The sequence below is a fragment of the Salvelinus sp. IW2-2015 genome, linkage group LG35 (assembly GCF_002910315.2).
Source record: "Salvelinus sp. IW2-2015 linkage group LG35, ASM291031v2, whole genome shotgun sequence".
NCBI classification, from domain to species: domain Eukaryota; kingdom Metazoa; phylum Chordata; class Actinopteri; order Salmoniformes; family Salmonidae; genus Salvelinus; species Salvelinus sp. IW2-2015.
This window is the reverse complement of record NC_036874.1, coordinates 5,191,464-5,218,539: the sequence shown is the minus strand read 5'-3', so window position 1 is coordinate 5,218,539 and position 27,076 is coordinate 5,191,464. Positions and strand designations below refer to the sequence as shown.

Sequence of the window (27,076 nt, the reverse complement as noted above, 5' to 3'; positions counted from 1 at the left end):
TGTGGCTTACAGATAGATATTTTTTAGCCACCCGTTAGAGTAAATTACATTCCTGTTCATCTGTTCATTTATTCTGTTATATTGTTATTATATGTTAAGGTTGAACACTGACAGGTTTGAAGCTTCATTGAGGCCTACAGAGGTGTATGAGTTCCTCAAGAGTTTATGCAAATCCAAAGTTGGAATGGTTACCATTTTATGACTATATGTAATCAGCAACCTTAAAATATTAATATTATATTGGAATAATATGCATAATTATTCAAGGTATATAGAAATGTGCAGTGTAACAACTTAATATGATGAACAGGAAGGACATTTACTCTAACGGGTAGCCAAAATAACAATCTGAAAGCCATGCCTCCAATAATCCATGCCTCCAATCTTCTGATAGGCTGCCACCTCTACAATATATTATTAAAAAGGTTCACAATTGAACCTCTCCCATCACCAAAAGGTTGTGGTTTGTACCTTTACACAGAGGTTCCTTGAAGACCCTTCTCAGAGGGGTTCCTCATGGAACCCTTTTGACCTGGAAAGGTTCCACTGGTGTGGCAAAGCAAACAGACTTCACTGTGTATGAGCTGCTAGCTAGCTGACTACTGTGTAGCTAAGTGAACGAAATATCATCAGCTAGCTAACTTCCTATAAGCTAGCTAACTTAAAGTTCTTAAAATTGTAAGGTAAAACCACAAGCCACAAATGCATGTAGATGCCATGGAAGAGGGTGAAAGGACTGCAGCTCCAGCTGTCAGAAAAGGGAGAGAGTAGGCTACCGGATACGGCAGGTCATTTTCTGGGAGGACACTGTGAAAAGATTCTCCAGTTCCAGTCCTTAGTAAGGGAAACTATTAGGACAGAGAGATAATAGCAATATAATATTCAGTGCCTGTCTAATTTTTGTATAATGAAGCCTGTTTCTTTGTGATGTTTTCTGTCCTCAGAACCGGAGAGCTACAGTATGAAAGCCTGTCTTCAGATGAGGTCCTAATGAATGTCCCAAGAGACTAAGGCTTTATCCTTGTATACTGGGTTATATGTATACCTACACTCTTAGAAAAAAGGGTTCCTAAAGGGTTCTTCAGCTGTCCCCATAGTAGAACCCTTTTTGGTTCCAGGTGGAACCCTCTGTGGAAATGGTTCTACATTGAACCCAAAAGGGTTCTACCAGGAACCAAAAAGGGTTCTTCAAAGGGTTCTCCTATGGGGACAGCGGAAGAACCCTTTTAGGTTCTAGGTAGCAACTTTTATTCTAAGAGTGTATGTTACCAAAAGCAGTATACAGTTAAAAGTGACACACAATGTATAACCCTATTACAACTGGAGCAGGCCAACCCTACTCCAGGATGTCTGCTGGGTGTGCAGGCTTCTTGTAACGGCTGTTTGAGGAAGAGGACCAAGGTGCAGCGTGGTACGTGTTCATGATTTTTAATAAAGCTGAACACTAGAACAAAAAATAACAAAGCGGAACAAACAAAACAGTTCTGTCTGGTGCAGACGCACAAAACAGAAAACAACTACCCACAAAACCCATGTGGGCAAGAGCTACCTAAGTATGGTTCTCAATCAGAGACAACGATAGACAGCTGCCTCTGATTGAGAACCACACCCGGCCAAACAACAAAGAAATACAAAACATAGAACACAAAACATAGAATGCCCACCCCAACTCACGCCCTGACCAAACCAAAATAGAGACACTTCTGTTCCAGCCCAGCACTAAAACACATGATTCAACTTATGGAACCTAATGGGTTGATAATCAAGTGTTCTATTGCTGGGCTGGAATATAAGTATGCTCACCCAGTAGATCAGTGGAGCAAGGTTGGCCAACGCTGGTATATACTATTGTATATATATACATGTATATAATGTTGGTACAGCCCCCCGCTAACACACCACATTCAAAAAAAGTATCTGCTTAATGTGGACCTTGAAAAACACTCGGGTGTGTTTCAGAGTTGGATCAAAAGCCTGCACACCCAGTAGCTCTCCTGATGGAGGGTTGACCACATGTGTTTTATACAGTAGCCTAACTACCAGTGCAGTTATATTACTTTGTGATGGGGTTAAGTGCCTTGCTCAAGGGCACAATGGCAGGATATGATACATGAATTCAGAGAGCAGCCTCGCATTGTTAAAGGGAAACTTAATAATTGTTAAACTTCATATTCATCATATCCACCACCACCAGAACATCAACATATGTCAAAATGGTGCATTTCTATGTTTTGTAGTTAAATGATAGAGGAAGATGTCTTTCCAATAACATCATCGGTGTGCATTGTGTGATTTTGACCAATTGTGAGTAGGCATTGCCTACTAATTGCCTACTAATTGGTTGATGATGTCATTGGAAACACTAATCTTGCTCTAGCTTTTTTGCTACAAAACATAGAAACGCACAATTTTCACAAATGTTGATGTTGGGTTGATGCTGGAGATGATGAATATGAAGTTGAACACTTTTAAAATTTCCCTTTAATCCCACATTTTTTCATAAAAACACAGAGATGCCACCAATTACTGGTCATGGAAATGTGTCAATCTGGAATGGAAATGGTCATGGAAATGTGTCAATCTGTCAAAATGTGTATGAATCCTGATCTATATACTGCCTTTCCTTATATTTTTCAGAGAAGGTAATGCGTCTGCATCCAGGTGAAGACTTAGCTAGCTGCTAGAGACAAACTTTCAACCGAAAGAAAACTGCTTGGCAGGGAAAAACACATTTGAATATAACAATGTAAAGAGTTAAATCCTTTGTTGTTGCTGTAATTAATACTTTACAGCCATGTTTTTCCCCATCTGATTTTAATGACAGTACGTCAATAGGTTTTATTGGTTTAAACTCATTTTTATTGTTTCAGTTACCACTGGACAAGTAGTTAGCCAGATTGTACCATAGGACCATATCATCCTAGTCAAAAAATGCCAGTGGTATACAGCTACCACACAGTTTACCATTACCACAAACATTACCACAAAATGTGGTACCACCAAATTACCACACAAAAACCACAGGATTTGTAATGAGAGCAGGCTGGGCTGCCTCCCAGTCATGCTATTGCTAACATACCTGTGCAAGGGTTGAGTTTCTTCCTTGGTTAATTGATGTAGGACAAGGTATTTCAAGTTTCTTAATTTTTTAAACATTATTCTCATTTGAAAATAAAAGAAAACCTACAGTCCTTTTGTCCAGTGTTTTGGCACCTTAACACCACTCCAGCCGGGCGGTCTCTTTACAGTAACCATTCTAACCAAGGTGAATGAGAATTTTATGGGCAACATGAACATGCCTCAGCATGGGGTTGTCAGAAGCGACAGTTAACACACACACACACACAAACAGTTGAACATGCACCYTAACAGTGTATTTTGAAGCACTCTGTGGAAAACCGAGAAGCTTTGCTGTGTTATGATGTGGAACTTATGTTCTGGGAAATGCACAGACCACATGACAATGGACCTGTCATAAGGGAGGCTGCATATGCTGCTGTAGTCTGCTGTCCAGATCAATGGACAAATAAACCTCAAACAGCACTCAGAAGGGCAGGCTGGACAGGCTTCCTTTGATAGCCTACAGTAACAGTATGCAGTGTCGAAAGTACCACACAAAGACAGCTAACTAGACTACTGCTGCCTGCATTGAAATCCACTAGACTCGTGTGTGGTCCAAGGCTGAGTACAATACAAAGCAAGGGCCGATGATCAAACTGAATTTGATTTGTGATTCGTCACGCAGAGAGATTTACTGGGGTATTTTTAGCTACTGGGAGTGTGATCTGACACCCGTTTGTCTGAGGAAAGCGGAAAGGCAGCCCCTTACAATTAGATTTAGGAGGAAGATGCAGGAAAGCTAGCAATACTCCACTATCTCCTATACTGACTGAAGCTCTGTCTTCATAGCTCTGCACACAAACAATAGCTCCTGCGAACATCAGTCTTTTAGATTGTGAACTTTAATTCAGTTAGCAACGCAAATTGATGGTGTGTGTGTGTGTGTGTGCTCATCTTACACTGTGACAGTAAAGACTTTTTTGCAGTTGTTTTATCATAGTTATTTAAAATGTTAACCCAAACTTAGGTGTTGTCTTACCTCAAGGGGAGTTACGCGGTTGTCTTACAATTTTAATACAAGCTCTACCTATGGAAATGCCTGCAGTAAACAATGCATGCAATGCAAGCATAAAAATGTTGCACACTGAAATGCAACGTATATTGCAACAACATCTATTGAGAACATCTGTGATTTACCTTTTGGAACATAACTGTTTTGATCGCATTGCAACTATAAAATGCTCCATGCATTGTTTTCATAACAGGGCTTTCCATTGACCTTTTTATTCAAATTCTTCCATTTCAGTTCATCAGCATCACCCTCGCTGAACAACTGCATTACGACATCTGAATAGATCCAAACATTCATAACATTGAACCCAATGATCTCAGTGCATTACACTCCCCACTCGGAGATGACACTAGCGTGAATAGTATGTGGTCTTGCTTGTGGCCTGATCAATTAGAACAGAAAGCTCTTGGATCCTCGGTTGGGTGACCGCCAGGAGCCACAAAAGAAAATGACGTCCAAGTCCAACAGAAGGACAAGCTAATCAAAGAGGATCATTAGAGAAGAGACAGATCATACATGGTCTCTCTGCGGCCAGCAGCACTAGGAATCAACTATCAATCAATTATGAGACAAATGCCATTAAAATGGCCTCTACAAAATGAGTTAATTCAGTCTAGAACAACGTTTAAGGTGTCAAATTAGTATTTCTGAAAATGCTATTTTCTCATAATGACGTTATGAGATATTGAAACAGTGGAACACTATACAATAACAGGCTATGGGACAGAATTCCTGAATTCAAATCTAAGTTCTATCAACAAATCTATCAATATTATCTTGACATTGTAGCCTACTAACTCATGAAAATTATGTAATGATGTAAGGCAAATGCTACTGTTAGATACTCTGCTTTGTGTACAAAATGTGTCTCTCCTAATACAAAGACAGTATTATTAGAGGAGCATTGGATAGCCAGCAGTTCAATGTATCACAAGAAAAGGGAACCGTATATTCCATGAAGTACCAAACTACTCAGAAATGTGGACTTACTCAGAAAATACAGTTTGTTTGGCGTAGGCCCACATTCCATCCATGATATCCTCCAGACATGGGTTCAAATCATATTTTTAATATTTCACATACTTTGATAGTTTGGTTGAGGCTGCCTGGAGTGCCAAATAGGAGATGTTTGCGAATTCAGGACTATTCCATTGATTTTAATGATTCCATTATGCCAGGCAAGCTCAGTCGAACACAGTTTAAGTATTTTAAAGGTTTCAAATACTATTTGAACCTAGGTCTGTTATCTACTAGACATCTACCCCCATTTGAACAGTTTTCTCCTGTTATATACAATCAGTCATCTGAAAGTATGTTGCTAATGTACCGCATGTGTAGATGATGCATTTGAAAACCTGAGGTGAAGCCTGTTTGATGCTAACAGATTTAATATTTTATGTTATGATAATTATTTATACAAGCTCATTATTCTTTTTATAACAGCATCATAATGCATTATATCTTTCAGCCTTACTTCTAATATATTACTGAAACAGCTTCTCCTTAAAGGATGTTACATAGTACAATAGGTAATATGCTTTGTATGTAAAGTTGTGAAATACTAACCTTCATTAGCATTAAATTACTGGGGCACTTTGTGCTAATCTCATTTCAATGTGGTACTACAGCAATCAAAGCACAGTTCAACACAAGCATTACACGCAAGCTCTGAAACAGGATACGCTAGTTCTCGGATATAGCTATGACTGTAAATTAGATTTGCTTCTTATGACTTGCAGTGATTTCCCATTCGGGCCTGTGACAGTGTCGAAACACATTATCTATCTAGTCTACTCCCAATTAACAATGTCTAATAGGGAAATGGCCACGATGGATTACAGGGACAATTGGGATTGGGAATAGTTTTTAATACAACTTTGTGGTTGCTGGAAGGCTATGGGTGTCACGCTGATATAAAGGATTTTCAAATCAAATCAAATTTTATTAGTCACATACACATGGTTAGCAGATGTTAATGCGAGTGTAGCGAAATGCTTGTGCTTCTAGTTTTCCGACAATGCAGTAAATAACAACAAGTAATCTAACCTAACAATTCCACAACTACTACCTTATACACACACACAAGTGTAAAGGGATAAAGAATATGTACATAAAGATATATGAATGAGTGGTGGTACAGAACGGCATGGCAGATGCAGTAGATGGTATAGAGTACGGTATATACATATGAGATGAGTACTGTAGGGTATGTAAACATAAAGTGGCATAGTTTAAAGTGGCTAGTGGTACATGTATTACATAAAGATGGCAAGATGCAGTAGATGATATAGAGTACAGTATATACATATGAGATGGGTAATGTAGGGTATGTAAACATTATATTAAGTGGCATTGTTTAAAGTGGCTAGTGGTACATTTTTACATAATTTCCATCAATTCCCATTTTTAAAGTGGCTGGAGTTGAGTCAGTATGTTGGCAGCGGCCGCTAAATGTTAGTGGTGGCTGTTTAACAGTCTGATGGCCTTGAGATAGAAGCTGTTTTTCAGTCTCTCGGTCCCTGCTTTGATGCACCTGTACTGACCTCGCCTTCTGGATGATAGCGGGGTGAACAGGCAGTGGCTTGGGTGGTTGTTGTCCTTGATGATCTTTATGGCCTTCCTGTGACATCGGGTGGTGTAGGTGTCCTGGAGGGCAGGTAGTTTGCCCCGGTGATGCGTTCTGCAGACCTCACTACCCCTCTGGAGAGCCTTACGGTTGTGGGCGGAGCAGTTGCCGTACCAGGCGGTGATACAGCCCGACAGGATGCTCTCGATTGTGCATCTGTAGAAGTTTGTGAGTGCTTTTGGTGACAAGCCGAATTTCTTCAGCCTCCTGAGGTTGAAGAGGCGCTGCTGCGCCTTTTCACAACGCTGTCTGTGTGGGTGGACCAATTCAGTTTGTCCGTGATGTGTACACCGAGGAACTTTAACTTTCCACCTTCTCCACTACTGACCCGTCGATGTGGAATAGGGGGTGCTCCCTCTGCTGTTTCCTGAAGTCCACAATCATCTCCTTTGTTTTGTTGACGTTGAGTGTGAGGTTATTTTCCTGACACCACACTCCGAGGGCCCTCACCTCCTCCCTGTAGGCCGTCTCGTCGTTGTTGGTAATCAAGCCTACCACTGTAGTGTCATCCGCAAACTTGATGATTGAGTTGGGGGCGTGCATGGCCAAGCAGTCGTGGGTGAACAGGGAGTACAGGAGAGGGCTCAGAACGCACCCTTGTGGGGCCCAGTGTTGAGGATCAGCGGGGTGGAGATGTTGTTACCTACCCTCACCACCTGGGGGCGGCCCGTCAGGAAGTCCAGGACCCAGTTGCACAGGGCGGGGTCGAGACCCAGGGTCTCGAGCTTGATGACGAGTTTGGAGTACTATGGTGTTAAATGCTGAGCTGTAATCGATGAACAGCATTCTCACATGGGTATTCCCTTTCCAGATGGGTTAGGGCAGTGTGCAGTGTGGTTGCGATTGCGTCGTCTGTGGACCTATTGGGTCGGTAAGCAAATTGGAGTGGGTCTAGGGTGTCCGGTAGGGTGGAGGTGATATGGTCCTTGACTAGTCTCTCAAAGCACTTCATGATGACGGAAGTGAGTGCTACGGGGCGGTAGTCGTTTAGCTCATGTACCATGCTTTCTTGGGAACAGGAACAATGGTGGCCCTCTTGAAGCATGTGGAAACAGCAGACTGGGATAAGGATTGATTGAATATGTCCGTAAACACACCAGCCAGCTGGTCTGCGCATGCTCTGAGGACGCGGCTGGGAATGCCGTCTGGGCCTGCAGCCTTGCGAGGGTTAACACGTTTAAATGTTTTACTCACCTCGGCTGCAGTGAAGGAGAGCCGCAGGTTTTGGTAGGGGGCCGTGTCAGTGGCACTGTATGTCCTCAAAGCGGGCAAAAAAGTTGTTTAGCCTGTCTGGGAGCAAGACATCCTGGTCCGCGACGGGGCTGGTTTTCCTTTGTAATCCGTGATTGACTGTAGACCCTGCCACATACCTCTTGTGTCTGAGCTGTTGAATTGCGACTCGATTTTGTCTCTGTACTGGGACTTAGCCTGTTTGATTGCCTTGCGGAGAGAATAGCTACACTGTTTGTATTCGGTCATGCTTCCGGTCACCTTGCCCTGGTTAAAAGCAGTGGTTCGCGCTTTCAGTTTCACGCGAATGCTGCCGTCAATCCACGGTTTCTGGTTTGGGAATGTTTTAATCGTTGCTGTGGGTACGACATCGTCAATGCACTTCCTAATGAACTCGCTCACCGAATCAGCATATTCGTCAATATTGTTGTTGGACGCAATGCGGAACATATTCCAATCCGCGTGATCGAAGCAGTCTTGAAGCGTGGATTCAGATTGGTCGGACCAGCGTTGAACAGACCTGAGCGCGGGAGCTTGTTGTTTAGGTTTCTGTTTGTAGGCTGGAATCAACAAATGGAGTCGTGGTCAGCTTTTCCGAAAGGGGGGCGGGGGAGGGCCTTATATGCGTCGCGGAAATTAGTATAACAATGATCTAGGGTTTTTCCAGCCCTGGTAGCACAATCGATATGCTGATAGAATTTAGGGAGTTTTGTTTTTAGATTAGCCTTGTTAAAATCCCCAGCTACGATGAATGCAGCCTCAGGGTGTGTGGTTTCCAGTTTACAAAGAGTCAGATAAAGTTCGTTCAGGGCCATCGATGTGTCTGCTTGGGGGGGATATATACGGCTGTGTGATTATGATTGAAGAGATTCCCTTGGTAGATAATGCGGTCGACATTTTGATTGTGAGGAGTTCTAGATCAGGTGAACAGAATGACTTGAGTCCTGTGTGTGTTTTATGATGATCAACACACGTCTCGTTAATCATAAGGCATACCCCCCGCCCCTCTTCTTACCGGAAAGATGTTTGTTTCTGTCGGCGCGATGCATGAAGAAACCAGCTGGCTGCACCGACTCTCCGTTAGGTCTCTTGAGTTAGCCATGTTTCCGTGAAGCAGAGCACGTTGCAATCCCTGATGTCTCTCTGGAATGCTACCCGTGCTCGGATTTCATCAACCTTATTGTCAAGAGACTGGACATTGGCGAGTAGTATGCTAGGGAGTGGAGCGCGATGTGCCCGTCTCCGAAGCCTGACCACGAGACCGCCTCGTTTGCCCCTTTTACGGCGTCGCACAGGGTCGCCGGCTGGGATCAGATCCATTGTATTGGGTGGAAGGCAAAACACTGGATCCGTTTCGGGAAAGTCATATTCCTGGTAGGAACGATGATGAGTTGACGTTAATCGTATATTCAGTAGTTCCTCCCGACTGTATGTAATGAAACCTAAGATTACCTGGGGTACCGATGTAAGAAATAACACATAAAAAAACAAAATACTGCATATTTTCCAAGGAACGCGAAGCGAGGCGGCCATCTCTTTTCGGCGCCGGAAGAAGATTATGGAAGAAGATTTTGGAGATAGGCGCAGGAATACACAATAGGGGTTTTTAATACACCCAAAACAAACACGTGTACAAAAACACTGGGCTGTACTCAAACAAAAGATCTTGGGTAAACCTTGTTGACCGACACGGGACGATACCCGTAGTACACAATATTTAAAGCACGCAGCATAACAGCTGCACCAACGCATAGGTACTCACACCACCAACAGACATGGAACAATAACCGACAGAGGGAACAGATATATAACATACTAATCAGGGGAAATGGGAACCAGGTGTGTGTAATCAGACTAGAAAGCTGGTGACATAGACCTCCGGAACTGGTGAACAGAATTAGCATCAGTACGGGGGGATCCGTGACAGTGTGCAACTTACATCTGCATCAATCACTTGCAGTTTTAACTTCCTGCACACACACATGGGCTTTCTGTTTCACTAAGGGAGGAGGTCATAGACCTGGCAGTGTGGTGCCAAGACAATAAACTCTCTCTCAACGCCATTAAGACCAAGGAGCTGATCATGGACTACAGGAAAGAGCACCCTGACTGGTTGTATCATTGTCTGGTATGGCAACTGCACCGCCCTTGACCGAAAGGCCCTACAGAGGGTGGTGCAGACGGCCCAACGTATCAGTGGGGACGAGCTCCCAGCCATCCAGGACGTACAGTACATGCCAGGTGGTGTCTGAGAAAGGCCCGACCGAGACATGGACTGTTCTCCATGCTCCCGTGCGGCAGGCGGGTAATGGTGGATCAAGGCTCAGACCAACAGGCTCCTAAACAGCTTCTATCCCCAGACCATAAGACTGTTAAATGGCTAACAATTATTGCTCTCCCTCAGACTGTCCACACTGACTCTATGCCCATCCACACACGTTCACTGTCACTGCTACTCACACGCACTCACATACACACATACACCCTCACACATAACTGACGACACACACTTACACCCCCTTATACCTACGCTGTTGCTAATATGATTATTGAGTCGATTTATTACCAGCATTACACTGCCATTCTTTGATTATTGATTACCATTKAAATGTATATATTTATCCTGCTACTAGTCAGTATTACCCCTGTTTACATGTACCGTGCCTTCCGCATCACGACTCCTGAGGTCGGTCCCTCTCCTTGACCGGGTGGCGTTCTGCGGTCGACATCACCGGCTTTCTAGCCACCGCCGATCCACTTTTCATTTTCCATTTGTTCAGTCTTTGTCTAATCACACCTGGCTTCACTTAATCAATTACTTGTTTATTATTTAACCCCCTGTTCTACATGTTGTATTTGTGAGTGATTGTTTGTTGTATTGTGTGGCCGTGTATATTACGTGTTATGTTTGAATTTTTTAGTAAAGTATTTTATTACGCATATCTGCTGTCCTGCGCCTGACTCATCTCACCAGCTACACACAGACGCCTTTACAGAATCCCTCACCTGAAGAATGGAGTCGGCAGGAGCAGACGCCCTCCCAGTTGTAGTGGAGGAGCGCGTTCAGCAGCACGCGACCATGTTGCAACGCCTGGGCACAGCCATGGATCGCGTCCTGCAAACGATGGATCGTTGGGAGAGAGGAGGTTATCCAGCGCCTCCACCAGCTCCACTACAACAGGTCCCACTGTCCACCACTCTTCCACCTGGTCCCAGCGGGATTCGACTCGCGCTCCCGAGGGAGTATGATGGGACGGCTGACGGATGCCAGGGGTTTCTACTACAGCTGGAGCTCTACCTGGCGACCGTCCACCCGGCTCCTTCGGGGCGTGAGAGTGTGTCCGCCCTCGTCTGCTGCCTCTCAGGCAAAGCCCTGGAGTGGGCCAACGCCGTATGGAGTGAGGGAGACGCGGCGTTGGACCATTACGTTCCACCTGAGGCAGGGGACGAGGAGCGCGCAGGATTTCGCCTTGGACTTCCGGACCCTGGCCGCCAGCGTGGGATGGACCGACAGGGCCCTGATCAATCACTACAGGTGCAGTCTGCGCGAAGACATCCGTCGGGAGTTGGCCTGCCGAGACATCACCCTCACATTGGACCAGCTGGTTGACATACCCATCTGACTGGACAACCTGCTGACTGCCCACGGACGTCCGGATCAGGACCTGTCAGTTCCATCCCCCAGCACCTCCGCTCCGACGCCCATGGAGCTGGGAGGTGCTGCAATTAGGGCGATCGGAGGAGGGGCCATTCCCTGCACCATCTGTGGCTGCAGAGGGCACACTGCTGGTCGGTGCTGGGGGGGTTCCTCAGGGAGTCGAAGGAAGAAGGCAGGGCACTGTCGTGTCACCCCAGGAGGGTCGGCACCAGGCTCACCTAGAGCCCCCTGTTGCTCACATGTATGTGTTTATTTCATTTCCTGAGTTTTCCCCGCATTCCCAGCATAAGGCGCTAGTAGATTCAGGCGCAGCTGGGAATTTTATTGACTGTTCATTTGCTCTTAGTTTAGGGATTCCCTTTGTTCCTGTGGATATGCCCTTCTCTGTGCACACCCTAGATAGTCGACCATTAGGGTCAGGGCTGATTAGGGAGGCCACCGCTCCACTTGACATGGTTACGCAGGAGGGTCACGAGGAGAGAATCAGTCTCTTCCTTATTGATTCTCCTGCGTTTCCTGTGGTGCTGGGCTTACCCTGGTTGGCCCGTCATGACCCCACTATTTCGTGGCAACAGAGGGCTCTCAAGGGGTGGTCACGAGAGTGCTCAGGGAGGTGTGTGGGGGTTTCCATCGGTGCGACTACGGTGGAAAGTCCAGACCAGGTCTCCACCATGCGCATCCCCTCAGAATATGCCGATTTGGCTCTCGCCTTCTGTAAGTAGAGGGTGACTAAATTACCACCTCATCGACGGGGGGACTGTGCGATAAATCTCCTGGTAGACGCTGCACTTCCCAGGAGTCACGTGTATCCTCGGTCACAGGAGGAGACGGTGGCTATGGAAACATATGTCTCCGACTCCCTGGGGCAGGGTTACATTCGGTCCTCCACTTCACCTGCCTCCTCGAGTTTCTTTTATGTGAAGAAGGATGGGGGTCTGCGCCCGTGTATTGACTATTGAGGGATCAATCAGATCACGGAGGTACAGCTACCCGCTGCCTCTCATCGCCAGTGCGATCGAGTCAATGCACGGGGCGCGCTTCTTCACAAAATTGGATCTCAGGAGCGCTTACAACCTGGTGCGTATCCGGGAAGGGGACGAGTGGAAGACGGCATTTAGTACCACCTCAGGGCACTATGAGTACCTCGTCATGCCATACGGGTTGATGAACGCTCCATCAGTTTTCCAGGCCTTTGTTGACGAGATTTCCAGGGACCTGCATGGGCAGGGTGTAGTGGTGTATATCGACGACATTCTGATATACTCCGCTACACGCGCCGAGCATGTGTCACTGGTGCGCAGGGTGCTTGGTCGACTGTTGGAGTATGACCTGTGCGTCAAGGCTGAGAAATGTCTGTTCTTCCAACAGTCTCCAARGGTACCCTAGGTCTCCTTCCTAGGGTACCGCATTTCCAGGTCAGGGGTGGAGATGGAGACTGACCGCATTTCAGCCGTGCGTAATTGGCCGACTCCCACCACGGTAAAGGAAGTGCAGCGGTTTCTAGGGTTTGCCAACTACTACCGGAGGTTTATCCGGGGTTTTGGTCAAGTAGCAGCTCCCATTACCTCACTGCTGAAGGGGGGACCGGTGCGGCTGCAGTGGTTGGCTGAGGCGGACAGGGCTTTTGGTCACCTGAAGGCTCTGTTTACCTCGGCTCCCGTGCTGGCTCATCCGGATCCCTCTTTGGCGTTCATAGTGAAGATGGACGTGTCCGAGGCTGGGATAAGAGCCGTGCTCTCTCAGCGCTCAGGCACGCCACCAAAGCTCCGTCCCTGTGCTTTCTTTTCGAAGATGCTCAGCCCAGTGGAGCGAAACTATGATGTGGGGGACCGGGAGCTGTTGGCTGTTGTCAAGGCTCTGAAGGCGTGGAGACATTGGCTTGAGGGGGCTAAACACCCTTTTCTCATCTGGACTGACCACCGCAATCTGGAGTACATCCGGGCGGCGAGGAGACTAAACCCTAGCCAGGCAAGGTGTGTTATGTTTTTTACCCGTTTTGTTTTCACTCAATCCTACAGACCAGGTTCCCAGAACGCTAAGGCAGATGCACTGTCCCAGATGTATGACACAGAGGAGCGGTCCATGGATCACACTCCCATACTCCCGGCTTCTTGCCTGGTGGCACTGGTGGTGTGGGAGCTGGACGCGGACATCGAGCGGGCGTTACGCACAGAGCCCACTCCCCCCCAGTGTCCAGCTGGGCTCCTGTACGTTCCGTCTGCTGCCCGTGACCGTTTGCTCTATTGGGCCCATACGTCACCCTCCTCTGGTCATCCTGGCATTGGTCGGACGGTGCGTTGCCTTAGTGGGAAGTACTGGTGGCCCACCTTGGCCAAGGACGTGAGGGTTTATGTTTCCTCCTGCTCGGTGTGCGCCCAGTGCAAGGCTCCCAGGCACCTGCCCAGAGGGAAATTACAACCACTACCCATTCCACAACGGCCGTGGTCGCACCTGTCGGTGGACTTCCTGACGGATCTTCCTCCCTTCACAGGGCAACACCACGATCCTGGTCGTTGTGGATTGGTTTTCTAAGTCCTGCCGTCTCCTCCCTTTGCCCGGTCTCCCTACGGCCCTACAGACTGCGGAGGCCCTGTTCACTCACGTCTTCCGGCACTACGGGGTGCCTGAGGACATAGTCTCTGATCGGGGTTCCCAGTTCACATCCAGGGTCTGGAAAGCGTTCATGGAACGTCTGGGCGTCTCGGCCAGCCTTACCTCAGGTTTTCACCCCGAGAGTAACGGGCAGGTGGAGAGAGTAAATCAGGATGTGGGTAGGTTTTGCGGCCATATTGCCAGGACCGGTCGGGGGAGTGGGCGACGTTCATCCCCTGGGCAGAGATGGCCCAGAACTCACTCCGCCACTCCTCCACTAACCTCTCTCCTTTCCAGTGTGTATTGGGGTATCAGCCGGTTCTGGCACCGTGGCATCAGAGCCAGATCGAAGCTCCTGCGGTGGACGAATGGTTCAAGCGCTCGGAGGAAACCTGGGACACCGCCATGAGCACCTACAACGGGCCGTGAGGCGGCAAAAAGCGAGCGCCGCCGGGGAACCGGGTCTGGCTCTCGACCCGGAACCTGCCCCTCCGCCTGCCATGCCGGAAGCTGGGTCCGCGGTTTGTGGGGCCATTTAAAGTCCTGAGGAGGCTGAACAAGGTATGCTACAGGTTACAGCTTCCCCCAGATTATTGCATTAATCCCTCGTTCCATGTGTCTCTCCTCAGGCCGGTGGTGGCTGGTCCACTCCAAGAAGTTGAGGTGCGGGAGGTTCCTCTGCCCCCTCTGGACATCGAGGGGGCCCCGGCGTATGCTGTTCGAGCCATCCTGGACTCGAGGCGCCGGGCGAGGGCCCGTCAGTACCTCGTGGATTGGGAGGGGTACGGTCCGGAGGAGAGATGCTGGGTGCCGGTGGAGGACGTCCTGGACCCTTCGTTGCGACGGGATTTCCACCGTCTCCATCCGGATCGCCCTGCGCCTTGTCCTCCGGGTCGTCCCCGAGGTCGGTGTCAGCGTGCTGCTGGAGCACATTTTGTTAGGTTACAGCTTTATTCTAAAATCGCTTAAATATTTTTTTCTCCTCAATCTACACACAATACCCCATAATGACAAACCAAAACAGGTTTAGACATTTAGACAAAAACTGAAATATCACATTTACATAAGTATTCAGACCCTTTAACTCAGTACTTTGTTGAAGCACCTTTGGCAGCGTTTACAGCATCGAGTCTTCTTGAGTATGATGCTACAAGCTTGGCACACCTGTATTTGAGAAGTTTCTCCCATTCTTCTTTGCAGATCCTCTCAAGCTCTGTCAGGTTGGATGGGGAGAATTGCTGCACAGCTATTTTCAGGTCTCTCCAGAGATGTCTGATCGGGTTCAAGTCCGGGCTCTGGCTGGGTCACTCAAGGACTTGTCCCGTAGCCACTCCTGCGTTGTCTTGGCTTTGTGCCTAGGGACGTTGTCCTGTTGGAAGGTGAACCTTCACCCCCAGTCTGAGGTCCTGAGCCCTCTGGAACTGGTTTTCATCAAGGATCTCTCTGAACTGTGCTCCGTTCATCTTTGCCTCGATTCTGACTAGTCTCCCAGTCACTGCTGCTGAAAAACTTATTTTCCGTCTGGCCAATCTTCCATAAAGGTCTGATTGGTGTCGTGCTGCAGAGATGGTTGTCCTTCTGGAAGGTTCTCCCATCTCCACAGTGGAGCTCTGTCAGAGTGACCATAGGGTTCTTGGTCACCTCCCTGACCAAGGTCCTTCTCCCCCAATTGCTCAGTTTGGTCAGGCAGCCAGCTCTAGGAAGAGTCTYGTGGTTCCAAACTTCTTCCATTTAAGAATGATGGAGGCCACTGTGTTCTTGGGGACATTCAGTGCTGCATAAATGTTTTGGTACCCTTCCCCATATCTCTGCCTCGACACAATCTTATCTCGGAGCTCGACGGACAATTTCTTCGACCTCATGGCTTGGTTTTTGCTCTGACATGAAGTGTCAACTGTGTGACCTTATATAGACAGGTGTGTGCCTTTCCAAGTCATGTCCAATCAATTAAATTGACCACAGGTGGACTCCAATCAAGTTGTAGAAACATCTCAAGGATGATCAATGGAAACAACTGAGCTCAATTTCGAGCAAAGGGTTTGTAAAATTATGTAAATAAGGTAAATTTGCAACATTTTCAAAAAACCTGTTTTCACTTTGTCATAATAGGTTATTGTGTGTAGATTGCTGAGGAAATTGTTTATTTAATGAATTTTAGAATAAGGCTGTAACTTAACAAAATGTGGAAAAAGTCAAGGGGTCTGAATACTCTCCGAAGGCACTGTATATGTTATAATTAGTATACTACCATAAGTATTGGCGCGTTCTCGCATGCATCTGCATATTTCCGTTATGGATCGCCTCCTCTGTGAAGTATGCGTGTGCAATAACTCAATTCAACCTTTGCATTCCTTCTAAACAACTTAGTCCACTCTGTTGATAACATATTCTAGTTTTGGGAACAGAAAACCGTATTGAGATCAAATGATTAATCGATGAGAAAATGTGGAGAATGTCGCCCAAAATCCATCTCGTTCCATTTTCTCCCACTGCTGGCCAGTGGGTTTCCTCTCACCCTCACATTTATACATCCAGTGAAATATCCATCTCATTGTTCTGTCTGTGGTTTTACTGCTCCAACCCTCACTGGACTGTGACAATGCTGCCATCTAGTGGTTTGCAAGGGCGTCACACCAAAACTCCTAAAGAAAATGTATTTGAAATGGTATGATCTGATAGTGCTGATTGAGTTTTAAATAGTCTAATCATACATAATCAGTTGTGGGTACCAATGGACCTTTCCAATCCAATGTGAAAGTATGACATACTCAAACACACATTGCAAACACATTTATTTTGTTGTGTAAAGAGGACCGTACAATGATGCCACAAAGCAGATAAGCAGCAGGAAGCCACAAAGCCACTCTATGCCTATAAAAGAATACAGCTACACTTAAAAAAAACATAGGATTGCACTACCACCTTATTGCCAGGTAAAAGCTGATCAAGTTTACAATGCAATTTCCTCCTAGTGTTGACTGAAGCAGTCAGCCCAGTGCTGGTTATATCTAGTAAACACAGACACAAAAGAGACCACTACACTTATTCTACACACACACACCCCTCCATTCCTCATTCAAAAGGCACACTTGACTTGTGAATCAAACCAGGGACAGAGATATTTTATCTCTTAAGATGACGTAGTTAATTTATTTCGAGTGACTCTGACATGCTGGGATTCACAGGTTAAAGGTCTAATCCAATTCAACTGGTTTGTTTATCCAACAGCCCAACAGAAACATCATATGATGTGCATACAGTAATGCACACATTTGAAACACATTCATATTACCTTAAGGAGAGACCCTCAAGTCAATTCCTCATTGGCTCACTGCTACTGCTGAGGGCATTGAGTGAAGCTAGGTACATATTGTTTTTGTGTCTCTTCAAATCAACTGTTGTCTAAATATTTTATTCATGCACTTCAGGGCAAAGGCCTACTGTAAGTGTTTTAACTGATGCTCCCATAAGAGCTTATTTGTCTCATCATGTGTCTCATGGGTTATTATGATGTTCAAGACAAAGCTGGTTATGAACCAGGGTTGGGGTCTAATCCTTTTTAATTCAGTAGATTATGGAATTACATTTTTTTCTCAATGCTTCTCTATGAGAACATTTTGCAATTGGAATTTTAGTTTATTTTCAGAATTGACTGAATTGAAAATGGGAATGGCCCCAACTCTGGCATACGACACCTGTGTCTCTGGCATACGATACCTGTGTCTCTGGCATACAACACCTGTGTCTCTGGCATACAACACCTGTGTCTCTGGCATACGATACCTGTGTCTCTCTTTGGCATAATCTCAACATGCTGTTCATTTTTGTACTGTTTGTCTTCATGAAACAGTGAACAGCTCAAACCTTGGAAGGCAACACTTCAGACAAACAGCAAGTGGGACACTAACCTTTTATATCTCTTCATACTGTATAATGGTGCCAAACCATACAATGTTTTCTGACTCTTAAATCTTGTTTTAGACTACACCAATGTTTTAATCAATATGTCGCTAAGAGGATAAATAATGTTGTACTGAATTGAATACCTCTACTAATCACTCCACTAGAGCAGGTAAACACAGCTGAGTGATCAGAGCCTGGATAAACCTCAGACAGGATAAAGCCCCACTCATACTAAGTCCTTGCCTATATTTTTAGCATGCTGGCCTTTCTCTAAAGTGATTTGGATGAACAGTTGGTTGAGAGGGGACAGGGCAGGGTGGGTGAGGGTGGAGAGGGGTTGTAGGAGCAGGTGGGGCATACACAGAGCCCTGAGGGCGGTGGTGCCCGTGTCTAGCCTGGCCTCTCTCATTTAGCACACTGGTGTGGAGTCAGAGCAGAACTCAGTCAGTCTGGTTTTACATAGAACATATGCTTGTGTATCGTCAGTAAACCCTACACTACAGTAACTTATCAGGCAAAACCTTAACATCTGGATATGATTTGCTTCAACCAAAAAGCACCTTTAATTTATTCACACTCACCCACACAAATTCATTGATTCACATACAACCACACAAAACACACATATAAATACACACATGGGATGAGACAGCAGAGAGAAAGGGCTGCAGTTTGCTGATGATGTAAACACAGTGAGATCACAGGAGGTTGGTGCCACCTCAATTGGGGAGGATGGGCTCGTGGTAATGACTGGTAGCGGAGTCAGTGGAATGGTATCAAACACATCAAACACATGGTTTGATGCCATTCCAGTCCCTCCGTTTCAGCCATTATTATGAGCCGTCCTCCCCTCAGCAGCCTCCACTGAGTGAGATCCAGGCCTGTAGCATCTCAGAGTAGGCATCAAACCGTGCTGAACTAGGATCAGTTTAGCCTTTTACTTCATAAGGAATAAGATAACATGGACACTCCTACTCTGAGACCCTTTTTGAATACCGGCCATGGTCAGGTGGGGTTAGGGCCCTTATTCATCAAGCATCTCAGAGTAGGAGTGCTGATCTAAGATCAGTTTCTAAGATCAGTTTAGCCTTTTAGATTATAATGAATCGACAGGGGGGACCTGATCCTAGACATGCACTCTTACTCTGAAATACTGCTTGATACATACAGCTCCTGGTCCAACCCAGCCTGTCTAGTCCATGTGGATGGTCAGTGGGGCAGCTCCTGCATGACCTCTTCGGCCAGCTGTGTGATGAGTTGCCAGGCCTCGCGGATGTGACGTGACTCGGTGGTGCGGGAGCAGAGGGCGAAGCGCAGCACAAACTGACCAGACAGCAGGCACGGCACCAGGTGGATCTTCCTGCCGTTGTTGATCCTCTTCAGCAAGGTGTCATTCACCTCATTGGAACCCTTTCAAGAGGAAAGGTTAGATAGATTGCATCCCAAATAGCACCCCATTACCTATATAGTGCACCCTATTCCCTATATAGCCATAGGGCCCTGGTCAAAAGTAGGGCACTATATAGGTAATAGTGTGCCATTTGGGATGTTACAATAGTCTAATACGTTAAAAAAATAAGAAAATAAATGGATGCCGGCAATGTGAACAATGCATAAGAAGCATAGGTTCCAAAATGTAAACTAAAACTATATACCATAGACCTAACGAGAAACAGTTACAGTCTACTCCAGTCCAAAGATAGTTTACGATGGTCTGTTGAACGTTCGATGATCATGTGCTGAACTAACATTCACAGTTGGCTGAATTGTCTTACCTTTAGTCTAAAGCAGACCAGCCCCAAGACCACGTCTGCGCTGATCTCAAAGCGCTGGTCAGCGCGAACCAGGCTCTCAAACTCTTTAGCCAACTCCACATGCTATGAAGGCAGAGAGACAGTCAGTCATTCATTCATACTCAGACAGCCAGTGGTGGAAAAAGTACCGAATTGTTATACTTGAGTAAAAGTAAATATACCTTAATAGAAAATTACTCAAGTAAAAGTGAAAGTCACCCAGTAAAATCCTACTTGAGTAAAAGTAAAAAAGTATTTGGTTTTAAATATACTTAAGTATCAAAAGTAAATGTAATTGCTAAAATATACTTAAGTATTAAAACTAAAAGTATAAATAATTTCAAATTCCTTTAAGCAAACCAGACGGCACGATTTTCTTGTTTTTATTTTATTTATGGAGAGCCAGGGGCACACTCCAACACTCAGATTTACAAACAAAGCATCTGTGTTTAGTGACTCAGCCAGATCAGATGCAGTAGGTATGACCAGGGATTTTCTCTTTAAGTGCATGAATTAGACAATTTTACTGTCCTGCTAAGCATTCAAAATGTAATGAGTACTTTTGGGTGTCAAGTCAAATTTATGGAGTTAAAAGTAAAAATGTTATTTAGGAATGTAGTGGAGTTAAAGTTGTCAATAATATAAATAGTAAAGTAAAGTACAGGTACCCCCAAAAACTACTTAAGTAGTACTTTAAAGTATTTTTGCTTAAGTACCTTACACCACTGCAGATGGAAATGGGTTAAGGTGAACTTCTTGATATGGACACTAGTTGACACCCTGGTAACTACATTTGAATTAATATTATTTTTCTAGACGGTGGTGTCCTTACAGCAGGTAGCTAGCTGGCTGTTGTAATACACTTTTATTTGTCAACAATAGTAGCTACATTGTCTTCAATGTTCATTCACCCTTGAGAAGGGCTCCATTTTCAACCAAAGGGTTAATGTGATGACAACTGTTTGACGAGTGAAAATACTAGATAAACATTAAAGCACATAGCCCTAACCATACAACTTCCTGAATCTAACAGAAAATGCATTGTTGTTTAGTATGCCCATGGAACCAGGTATATCTCAGTATGGAAATTAATGCACAAGCTCTTTGACAATTAATCTAGTCATAAAAAGGTCAGTGTTAGCCCAAAGGCTGGCAGATGGCAATATTGAGTCATTTCAGCTTACTGTCCAAAGAGAATCTACAGTATTCAGCCGGCTATACATTTGTATCCCCCGCGGACTGGTTCGTACATAACACATTCTCCATGCGGGCTACAAAGGCATCGATTTCCTCCTTAACTTGATTTAGTGGTGACAAAATGGCGGCTAATGCTACTTCCTGACATTGCGTACAGCGTTCAGACCAATGGTAAACAGTCTGCTGCAACCCGATTGGCTGAACGCGATACGCAACATCCGGGAATTGCAATTAGCCACTCTAGCATTCTGGTGGAAAATGGTGTTTCATAAAGTAAGTATGCATATTTTCCCAGTTTAAATCAAGTTAAGAAGCAAATTGATGCCTTTGCAGCCTGAATGGAGAATGTTTTATGCACGAACCAGTCCACGGGGGATACGAATGTATAGCCGGTTGCATAGATTCCCTTTGGACGATAAAATGAAACAATTCAATATCTCCATCTGCCGGCCTTTGGGCTAGGTCAGTCTATGTTTGTTCAAAGAAGTCTGGAAATCTGAAGAAAATAACCATGAAATAGTCATCAAACTGTCCAACCTTCCTTGGAGGGAATGCTCAAAGCTAATGTCCTATTCCAGCTCACCCTCTTATTCACCACAGGATCAAACATGTAATCCATTCACTAATCATCAAAAGTACCCTGTGTGTGGCATTGAATGCTTAATGAGAACCGTAACGTGTATCCTTGCATGTAATCACAATTACACAGTAGTACATCATGATGTACAGTATTTGTAACCAAAGGCTGAGTGAGAACAGCCAGGACAGGACTATTAGTAATAACTCCACTGCCAACTCAGTCATTAATGAGGCCAAAACTCTGGTCCTAACTGTGATTATTAGCTGACCACTCCACTTCCTCATTCCCAGCCAGTAGGTCACCACCACTGAGGTTTAATGGTCCGTGTGTGTCCACTATAATTAACTTACTGTTCGTATGTCTATTCAGAAACTGTATGCTGCTGTACCAAGATGATAGGTAAAGCCCCATACAGAGACATTTCTGTCATCTGACCTACAGTAAACAATGGTCAACTTATTGAATAGCACTGTTTTGTAAAAAGACAACTGCTGCCTACGTATAATTATTTTATTTGCCACATGCGCCGAATACAACAAGTGTAGACTTGACCGTGAAATGCTTACTTACAAGCCCTTAAAATCAACAGTGCAGTTCAAGAAGAAAAATATTTACCAAGCAGGATAAAATAAAAAGTAACACAATAAGAATAACAATAACGAGGCTATATACAGGGGATACCGAGTCAGTGTGCAGGGGTACAGGCTAGTTGAGGTTATCTGTACATGTAGGTGGGGGCGAAGTGACTATGCATAGGTAACAAYCAAACAGCGAGTAGCAGCAGTGTACAAGAGGGGGGGTCAACGTAAATTGTCCGGTGGCGATTTTTATGAATTGTTCAGCAGTCTAATGGCTTAGGGGTAGAAGCTGTTGAGGAGCCTTTTGGTCCTGGACTTGGCGCTCTGGGCCTTCCTCTGACACCGCCTATTATATAGGTCCTGGATGGCAGGAAGCTTGACCCCAGTGATGTACTGGGCCGTTCACACTACCCACTGTAGCGCCTTACGGTCAGATGCCGAGCAGTCTCCGCTTTACTGAAGTTTTTCTATCTATTAAAGACAGTAGATGAATGCAGTATGCCTCAGTGTATGGCTGAAGGCCTTGTATTGCTGCTGCTGTTGCTTCATTTACTGATAGAGTTAGACAGACACAGACCAGGCTGATTTGATTGACAGACAAAGAAAGGGAACCAAAGCTGTTTCTGTGCTTTGCTATTACCTTACGGATGTGGTCCTGAAGGCCTTTGAGCCCATACATCCGGAAGACAAACCACATCTTGAGAGAACGGAACCTTCGGCCCTGTGGAATCTGCCAGTGCTGTGAGGTAGTGTGAGGTAGAGGGGGAGATAGGGTGCGGTAGGGGGAGGTAGGGGAGAGATAGGGTGAGGCAGAGAGGGATAAGTGCGTTAGGGTTCGTGGAGCAAACAGAGTGAACTCTGATATGACATCCAGTGCCACTTACACAGACAGAATATAATGATAATAGATAGCCATTCAGCTTACCCTGTAATCTGTAATCAGTCCTGTGAATAAACAGATGAGTAATTATACTACTAGCAATTCACAGCCAACATTTTAATTATTAACATATTATTGAATGTTGTTACCGTCGCTGACCTTTATTCTCTCTCGCCCTTGCCAAAGCAAGTGTAGTAGATAATAAACAGATCTCTCTCTCGCTCTCTCTCTCTCTCCACATACAGTAGAATAGCCCTGTTGCAGTGGTAATAACCTGTCATTTCATTGAGCTGGAACTGGGGGAGCAGTGGCCTTACTGTGAGCAGCCTTCTCTGTGAGGAGAGGTCGGCCAGTCTTTTGTCTTTCTGTCAGTCCAATTAAGGAGGAGGAGGCTTCAGTGTTCATTTCAGGCTTCATTTCAGTGTCCCAAATGGCATCCTATTCCCTACATAGTGCACTTTGTACAGTCCTTTAGTGGCCTGGACAAAGTAGTGCACCATCTAAGGAATAGGGTTCCAATTGGGAGAATACATCTGCATCTAAGATGGGTGACACTCTGTCACTGGCTAACACTGGCAGGCAGCGATGCAACATGACCATTAGTGGACTATTACAGTGCAAATGTTTTGTTGGGAGGACGTGAGGGACTTCGGTAATTGAATTGGATTGTTTTAGAGTAACATATTGAGTGTTATTAGGTCAGAGTTTGGACGCCTTATTGTATTAACTCTCTAACACAAGTACACACAAACATACGGTACAACTACAGTACATGAACACATGCGCACACACACACTTCCTATCCATATAAAACATGGGGCTGTGGTGGTGAGTATTAGTTTATCCACTTTGGGTTTATTAGCAAGCCTAAAGCCAGCAGGATTGTGAGGTGAGCAAGCCGACAGACCCTCCGATCCTTGATGTGATATACTGGGCTCTCACACTAATACAATTCACATCCCATTACATTACAGGGACTCCAGGCATCATCTGCACTTGATCAAATTAAACCACTATACTGTAAATAGGCTGATGAGACTATTGCTAGATTTACCACATTTAAACCTAATAGATTGGAAATAACACAAAAAAAGTGATGTCAATACAGACTATTGTCAGTGCAAAAATATCTACCCGACTCTTGATGTTCATGTTTCAGGTATAGAGGATCCATCTTGAAGGCCCCAATGAGATCAGATCTTTTCTTCACCCTATGGACAGACACTGAAACACTTAAATGCTCTTACCCTATGAGAGCTCCCACAGAATACATAAGGGTAGGCTAAAGGGCAAGGCTTTTTAAGAAAAGCACAGAAAACGGCTCCCCCACATACAGAAGGTGTTCAGTGCTACATTAAGTCTTACAAAAGACACACATTACTGAAGTACTTTATCATCTCTATTTTATTGAAGTATATTCTCTWTTTGTTAACTTATATTGAACAATAAAGTTGTATTGTAAAGTGACAATGATCTAAGGGGACACCCTACAGGGGATGACACAGCAGCAGGCAGCATAAATTATGTTTTTGTAAACAATGACATGGCACAATTTGTGCTCTAGATTTTGTCTCTGAGAATGAGTTGAAATAATTCTGTTTTCACAATCAGTTGAGCATGAAATAAGAACGTAAGATCATAAGTGAGACCAGGTTCGCTCAGTTACACATTCACCTGATGTATTGTTAAAAACTGTTATAAACCAATAATACCATACATAAACTGAGATGCTACAAGTAATTTTAACTTTATTCCAGTTATTAAAACACACTATAGCGTCATAAAAAAGCACAGCTATTTCTGAGCAGACTACATAAGTCTCTCCTTACATAAGTKATTTRCTTTGTTWACTGACTTTGTCATGGCAACTCACCSGGGATGGAGGAGGGCATTGAGCGTTCTATCAACAAGAAATGTTGGGGTTGTTTGTGGGGTGATGAGAGAGGGCAGATGGGATGCCTATTCCCACCCCCTCTGTTTAAAGAATGCTTTAGGTGTCTAGATAGTGCTTCTGGAGGTGACTTTGTTATGACGGCCCATTAGAGTAGTGTAGTCAATAGCCACATTAAYCAACAGTGTAACTAAGGTTAGGGAGAATAGTACAGCCTTAGATTTTAGGTTATAGACGCGTATACAGTTGCACAGTGTCGTGCTGAGCTCACAAGGCAGTTTAGATTTTAATCAATATTAAAAACCATGTTGAAGCCGCTCCCCTCTCCCCATAGAACAGAAAAGAAACTAAGGGGTCTTACAAAAGCAATGTGAAAAATATATATTATACAAATAAAGATTTTACTTAAGGAAGTTGTATGATTTGTCCCCCTGGTTTGTCCCCCCTCTGTCCCCCTGGTCAGATAAAACAACCTGTTCAATAATAAAACAATGTTTCTACAAAGGCTGACTGTCAATCACTTGATAACTTACCACATTGTATGGTGGTTCCGTTCTGACTTTCGAAGGGGATGAGTGTGTTCCGTTCTGACTTCGAAGGGGATGAGTGTGTTCCGTTCTGACTTCGAAGGGGATGAGTGTGTTCCGTTCTGACTTCGAAGGGATGAGTGTGTTCCGTTCTGACTTCGAAGGGGATGAGTGTGTTCCGTTCTGACTTCGAAGGGGATGAGTGTGTTCTGTTCTGACTTCGAAGGGGATGAGTGTGTTCTGTCTGACTTCGAAGGGATGAGTGTGTTCTGTTCTGACTTCGAAGGGGATGAGTGTGTTCTGTTCTGACTTCGAAGGGATGAGTGTGTTCTGTTCTGACTTCGAAGGGGATGAGTGTGTTCTGTTCTGATCGAGGGATGAGTGTGTTCTGTTCTGACTTCGAAGGGGATGAGTGTGTTCTTGTCTGACTTCGAAGGGGATGAGTGTGTTCTGTTCTGACTTCGAAGGGGATGAGTGTGTTCTGTTCTGACTTCGAAGGGGATGAGTGTGTTCTGTTCTGACTTCGAAGGGGATGAGTGTGTTCTGTCTGACTTCGAAGGGGATGAGTGTGTTCTGTTCTGCTTCGAAGGGGGATGAGTGTGTTTCTGACTTCGAAGGGGAGAGTGTGTTCTGACTTCGAAGGGGATGAGTGTGTTCTGACTTCGAAGGGTGATGTGTTGTTCTGACTTCGAAGGGGATGAGTGTGTTCTGACTTCGAAGGGGATGAGTGTGTTCTGTTTTGACTTCGAAGGGGATAGTGTGTTCTGTTCTGACTTCGAAGGGGATGAGTGTGTTCTGTTCTGACTTCGAAGGGATGAGTGTGTTCTTGTTCTGACTTCGAAGGGGATGAGTGTGTTCTGTTCTGACTTCGAAGGGGATGAGTGTGTCTGTCTTGACTTCGAAGGGGATGAGTGTGGTTCTGTTCTGACTTCGAAGGGGATGAGTGTGTTCTGACTTCGAAGGGGATGAGTGTGTTCTGTAACTTCGAAGGGGATGAGTGTGTTCTGACTTCGAAGGGGATGAGTGTGTTCTGTTCTGACTTCGAAGGGATGAGTGTTTTCGTTCTGACTTCGAAGGGATGAGTGTGTTCTGTTCTGACTTCGAAGGGGATGAGTTGTTCTGTTCTGACTCGAAGGGGATGAGTGTGTTCTGTTCTGACTTCGAAGGGGATGAGTGTGTTCTGTCTGACTCGAAGGGGATGAGTTGTGTCTGTTCTGACTTCGAAGGGGATGAGTGTGTTCTGTTCTGACTTCGAAGGGGATGAGTGTGTTCTGTCTGACTTCGAGGGATGAGTGTGTTCTGTTCTGACTTCGAAGGGGATGAGTGTGTTCTGTTCTGACTTCGAAGGGGATGAGTGTGTTCTGTTCTGACGTTCGAAGGGATGAGTGTGTTTCTGTTCTGACGTAGAAGGGATGAGTGTGGTTCTGTTCTGACTTGGAAGGGGATGAGTGTGTTCTGTTCTGACGTAGAAGGGATGAGTGTGTTCTGT

General features: G+C 45.2%; 1 protein-coding gene across 1 annotated transcript in view; it reads right to left on the bottom strand.

The window, feature by feature from the left end:
- Positions 1–17,013: 17,013 nt before the first annotated feature.
- Positions 17,014–27,076, bottom strand: part of LOC111958643 (aromatic-L-amino-acid decarboxylase-like) — a 27,834-nt gene continuing 17,771 nt past the window's right edge. The window contains exons 7-12 of the mRNA XM_070437323.1: positions 26,079–26,196; positions 24,304–24,393; positions 23,215–23,234; positions 22,930–23,028; positions 19,917–20,018; positions 17,014–19,551 (exon numbers count right to left, since the gene is read on the bottom strand). Coding sequence (XP_070293424.1) covers positions 19,351–19,551; positions 19,917–20,018; positions 22,930–23,028; positions 23,215–23,234; positions 24,304–24,393; positions 26,079–26,196 — 630 coding nt within the window. The 3' untranslated portion in view covers positions 17,014–19,350. The remainder of the gene's footprint in view (positions 19,552–19,916; positions 20,019–22,929; positions 23,029–23,214; positions 23,235–24,303; positions 24,394–26,078; positions 26,197–27,076) is intronic.